Source organism: Ipomoea nil, unplaced genomic scaffold, assembly GCF_001879475.1.
Source record: "Ipomoea nil cultivar Tokyo-kokei standard unplaced genomic scaffold, Asagao_1.1 scaffold1043, whole genome shotgun sequence".
Classification (NCBI taxonomy): Eukaryota; Viridiplantae; Streptophyta; class Magnoliopsida; order Solanales; family Convolvulaceae; genus Ipomoea; species Ipomoea nil.
Genome location: NW_017617471.1, coordinates 5,082,738 through 5,087,976, shown reverse-complemented (window position 1 = coordinate 5,087,976; position 5,239 = coordinate 5,082,738). Strand labels below are relative to the sequence as shown.

The window sequence follows — 5,239 nt, the reverse complement described above, 5'->3', positions numbered from 1 at the left end:
TTTTTTTTTTTTTTTTTTTGGAATAACAAAAAGAAAAAAGAAAATTACATCTTTGGTTATTGAGTTACGCTCAAATTCTGATTTAGTCTTTCATTTATATCCGTATCTATTTTTAGTCCTTCAATTATGAGCGACGTGGTTAGTTTGGTCCCCAATATTAAGGGTCCATTTAAACCGACGGGAAAACTCAAATACCTTTAAAATTTGAAGGGTAAAGTAGGAAATTCACATTTTATGCTAGTGCCTCCCGAGGACATATTATCTCCCTCGAGACGAAGCTAACCAGAAGCCCGAGAGGCTCTCGGTCTATTTAAGCATATCTTAATGACATGCGAACCATTGATGATGATCTTGCCTTGGCTCAGTGTCCGATGTCTAATGAAGATTTGCTTGTGTACATCCTGACTCAACTTGGAGAGGAGTACAACTCCATTATTTCTGCAATCCGCGTTCGTGAAAAACCCATCTCGCTGGGTGAGCTAGCCAATATCCTAACTGACCATGAACGTCAGTTGAAGGACGCGGACGATTCACGCCAGTTGTTGTTGGCGACTGCTAATGTCACTCAGCGGACTTCGTTCCCTTGAAACAATTGGCAATCGAACTCCAATTGAAATGCTCGTACCAATACTAGCAATTATGGAGCCAACCAATCGAATTGGCAACAAGAACAACTAATCTACCATATACAGCTATTCAACAAGAACTAAACCAAAACAAACAAAGAAGGAATATGTCAGCTCCATATATCCTTAATACAAAATACATAGTTTAAAATGAAAATGTCCAAAAATACAGTTTAAAATAAATCTACAAAATATACTGGCACAAAATACATAAAACGTTACAAGACCACACCAATACAATAAACTATTAAGAGTACGTAGATCTCACTAAAGGGATAGAAATCAAGAAATACAAAACATTACTGCTAAGAATAAAAAAGAAAAACAAATATCTAATTTACTCTATTTGAATAGTAGAAATGGGTACCAATAATAGGCAATTTCTCAAAATGGAAGAGGTGCTTCCTCACACGATAGATGTGTATACTGTACAAAATGGCCGCCAGTGTCACCAGTACAAAGGACAACAATATCAACTCCCAAAAATCCTGAACCAAATGCACCAACAACAAATTTGAATTCCAACCAAGTAAGCTATCGAGACACCGACATATTTTACTATTTAAAAGGTAAACGAAGGTTACTTGGGGATCTGATATGACAATGCCGATGAGATAAGTCATCAAATCAAATATAGATTGCAGCGAGTTTTGAACCCCTCCTACCACACAACGATCGTTTCCGGGAACATGGTCCTATTCGGAAAGGACAACAATAATGGTAACTAGTCCAATGTTAACAACTATGTTAGACTCAACATTGTTCTTACCTGCATTTGCTGAATGACTGATAAGTCGAACATCCATAGCCCCAGGCGCGATGCAGCTACTCCCGCCATAAGCATATATGCTGACACGAGCTTATCGTGCATCCATATGGACGCTACGCATACCAGGAGGCAGCTCCACTGTGGAGAAAAACCGATACAAAGTCAAGAAAATCGTTGTTTTAGTTCGTGATGCCTCAGAAGTTTAGTACTAGTAAAACGGATGGTATGGTGTTATAGAGTACCTGTGACCAGATTGACCATAGCCCTGTTCGAAAGGTTGAAATCCGGGATTGCAAGACGGGGTACAGAAACGTAGCAGCGATTCCTATTGCTGCGCTTATCCCCCGGGCAATGCCAATGATATATGCAGGTATGCCTTCCCATTCAAGCGTAGCAGTCATTAAAGTTCCAAAGCTGCAATCGAAGGTCGAAAAGTTAGTTAACCACAGCATCTTCTTGCCTAAATTTTGGTAAAATTACCTGAGGATTGTGAAATAGAGCAGCGCAAGAGCTAATCCCGGGAGAATTACATCTTGCTGCAAGTACACTTTCCAAGCACTGATATAAGGAATTCTTGACACGTGAACCGAGGGGCGTTCTTCTGTGTTGTTTGGCGAGGATCTTAAGACCCTTCTTTCGCTGCTTTCTCTTAATGCCGGAATCCCAAAGAACACTGATGTTAGAAGCCAGTATTCTAGGCAAACGGATACGATATTCCACAGGGCTAGAGCCATAGCGGATGCAGTTAGGGAGATAAAACTTATGATGAAGCCCGAAATGACAGGGGCAAATAACTTGCAGATCAAATCGATTCGCCTTATTATCGAATTCATGTTTGTCAGCACTGCAGGAGGATGGCCTTCTGATATCACCACTACCCTGCAAACCAATCAATTTTCTCATCTTTTGCACTCTAAAACTCTGCATTCATGTAATTCCACACAACTTAAGACTTTATCTTAGGGAAGAAAAACGGTTCGTTCACCATTCTCTTTCGATCAGTATGGTTCCTGCCAGAGTGGAAAGCATGGCAACAGCTCCAGAGATATTGATCAATATTATGAGTAACATGAATGCCGTGAAGTTGATTGACATCAAATCCTCCCAAACCAGAAGCGAAACCACTGCACCCCCGGCAATGATAAACGAGAGATTTTGACTTAACAACCATAGCTTGAGAACCTGGGAGTACAAAATCAGACTATGTATGGGGAACAAACTAAACCGCAAATTCATGACAGATAACATCTCATTTTATACTTATCCTAGGAGAGGTCAAGTGAACCTTAGCATATGTGAACTTATCCACCCATTTTCCAACTACTGGTCCAAGCAAAGCTGTGGAAGCAGACTCCACAGCACCATAAACAGCAGCAAGGACTAAAGAATTGGGCCACAGATTGATCATATACAATCCCACAGAGAATTCCCACATCCTGCAATTAGGAAGATGGTGCATTTTCATAAACTCTTACAAAAACTCAAACCTTTGTATTCAATTGAACGACGCTTTTCGTCTCAAAAGACATTGTCTTCGAACCCACCTTTTCGTTTAGGTCTATTTTTAATACCAAATTGAAGAATGTATTCTTGACCTTTTCATCTAAGTCTAACTCTGATACCAATTTGAAGAATGAGTTCCTAACCTTTTTGTCTAAGTCTAACTTTGATATCAAATTGAAGAATGTGTTCTGTCAGCTAGTTCTATAGAATCACTACTAGTTTGAATCAGCATCCTGAACTATACGACTCTTGTTTTTGCACTTAGAATCCTCTAAATTAAAAAATTTCTCAGCTACTAACAGAACCCTCTAAATTTCTATCCAACCTAATAATCAATTTATATGCTGTGCTGAAACTGGGTTTTGGGCATTAAAATTGTTAGTTTTTCAGTTCTGATTTTCTTTTTTCTTGTACCAGAAAGAACAGTGAAACATGAATAAAGTGAATCAAATTACCACTAAAAGACAGAAATTGATGGTACACAAAAAGAAAGCAAGAAATGACCTGGCAGTCCATCTGGAAAGGAAGTGTCCAACATATAGATAGATGAGCAGAGATGATGGAAATGGGGGCCGTTGATTTTCTTGATGAAGCAATGGCTCATTCATCATAAATTAAAGCTTGTTTCTCCTCCCCCTTTTGCTATGGCTTTCAAGATTCTCCCCTGGAAAAAAACAAAAAGGGTTTGTTTTAATGATTGGGACAAAGATGATTGCTGACTTTAATTTAGCCTTGGGAAGAGTTGTAGTAATGGCGGATAGTCAACGTGGACAAAACCCATGAGCGGGATAAACCATGCTTTAGATCTGCATTAGTATATTAGATTCAACAAAACATTACGTGAGAGTCTTAATTTATTATTATTATTTGGTTGAAATCATGAGTTTCTTAATTGTTAATTGCTCAATAATTTATCAAACTTTGTAAATTTTAAGGTAATTACTCTTCATGGTTGACAATTTAAACATATTTTTAGATGTCATCTTACTCAAGCATGTAGAGAAGAATTTGGAGGCTCATTAGAGGGAGGTTGGATCATGCCACAAGGGCACAAGGCTTATTACTTTGGAAGATTAGTGTCTAATACTCTAATGCCGCCACCAAAAGTTTGTGGACCATTAAATATTTAGATGAAAGGACCTGTATTTTGTACTTATTAAGATTTTACAATTTTAGGTGGAACTCATGTCACGGTAAGGATTCAATCTTTTTTTTTTTTTTTCGCTTATAATCTATCATTTAAAAATTAATTGAGCTTAAAAAACTTTATTTAGTATTTCGATAAATGATTATCACACAAGTGCAAAAAAAAAAAAAAAAAAAAATGTTGGGGCAATCTTTAGAAAGAAAACAAAAACAAAAAATCTGATGTTGCGCGATTGTGATATTATATTTCCATCTCATCAATTGCGGCGATCACTGTTTAAACTAAAACCATATATACGACAACATAAAAGTTGTCTACGAGATTAAGGTCAATACTGGGCATGCCGCTTCTTATTAGTTCGTGTATTTTATATTGACTTACTAAAAGCCTATTTTGTTTCCTTTTTAAAAGTCCCAATAGTCCCTCATTTATTTTATTTTAATTTTATTTTTTTTGCATTACAATGTGATTTTTTTAATAGAATACTTTTGGTCCCTTAACTATTATTTAGTTTACATATATTTTTTTGAATGCTACCGACTCTATTGCATGTAGTATCAGTTCAAATATATTTAAGCACAAAGACACTGAGGCTCGATCTTTCATAACCTCTCACATGGGAGAAGTCACTACATGCCATCTGAGCGCAAAGTGTTTGATATTTACTTTACATATTTAATTTTTAATTATTAATAATTTTGCTACATTTGTTGTTGTTTTTTTTTTTTTTTTTTTTTTTTGTGACTAAATCTTCAGTAATTACTCGTTGAAAAATGTAAATCTTCTTTCACCTAAAGTTGTTATAATGGAAAATTAGTCATTCAAATTTAAATACACAATAGTATTTCTAAAATTTTCTCTTGTAACAATTTTGAATAAAAGAATATTTACATTTTCCGGCAAGTAATTGTTAGAGATTTGGTTGAAAGACCAAATGTAGTAAAAAAAAAAAAAACATATTTGCACACTAAATGCAGCGAATTTAATAGTTGAGGATCAAATGTGAGAAGTGAATAATCGTCAGATGACCAAAAGTCACAACAACTTTCTTTCAATATTTATTTATGTTATAAACTCATTTTGTCATGAAAAATCCATGATGAAGTTATCACCATATATATATATATATATATATATATATATATATATATATATATATATATATATATATATATATATATATCAAAATGTGTA

General features: G+C 35.5%; 1 protein-coding gene across 2 annotated transcripts; it reads right to left on the bottom strand.

Annotated features, from left to right (window-relative positions):
• Window positions 1-820: 820 nt before the first annotated feature.
• Window positions 821-3,684, bottom strand: LOC109180979 (solute carrier family 40 member 2-like). 2 transcript variants are annotated; one of them, XM_019330712.1, is made up of 8 exons: window positions 3,403-3,684; window positions 2,681-2,831; window positions 2,381-2,577; window positions 1,876-2,274; window positions 1,638-1,809; window positions 1,396-1,533; window positions 1,215-1,321; window positions 821-1,118 (listed from the first exon to the last, which is right to left on the bottom strand). In XM_019330712.1, exons 1-8 carry the CDS (start codon window positions 3,507-3,509, stop codon window positions 959-961), a joined length of 1,431 nt encoding a protein of 476 aa, XP_019186257.1. In that variant the 5' UTR covers window positions 3,510-3,684; the 3' UTR covers window positions 821-958. The 2 variants fall into 2 exon arrangements, with proteins under 2 accessions (XP_019186257.1, XP_019186256.1); XM_019330711.1 differs by having other exon boundaries at window positions 821-1,114; window positions 1,211-1,321; window positions 3,403-3,681.
• Between the last annotated feature and the right edge of the window lie 1,555 nt (window positions 3,685-5,239).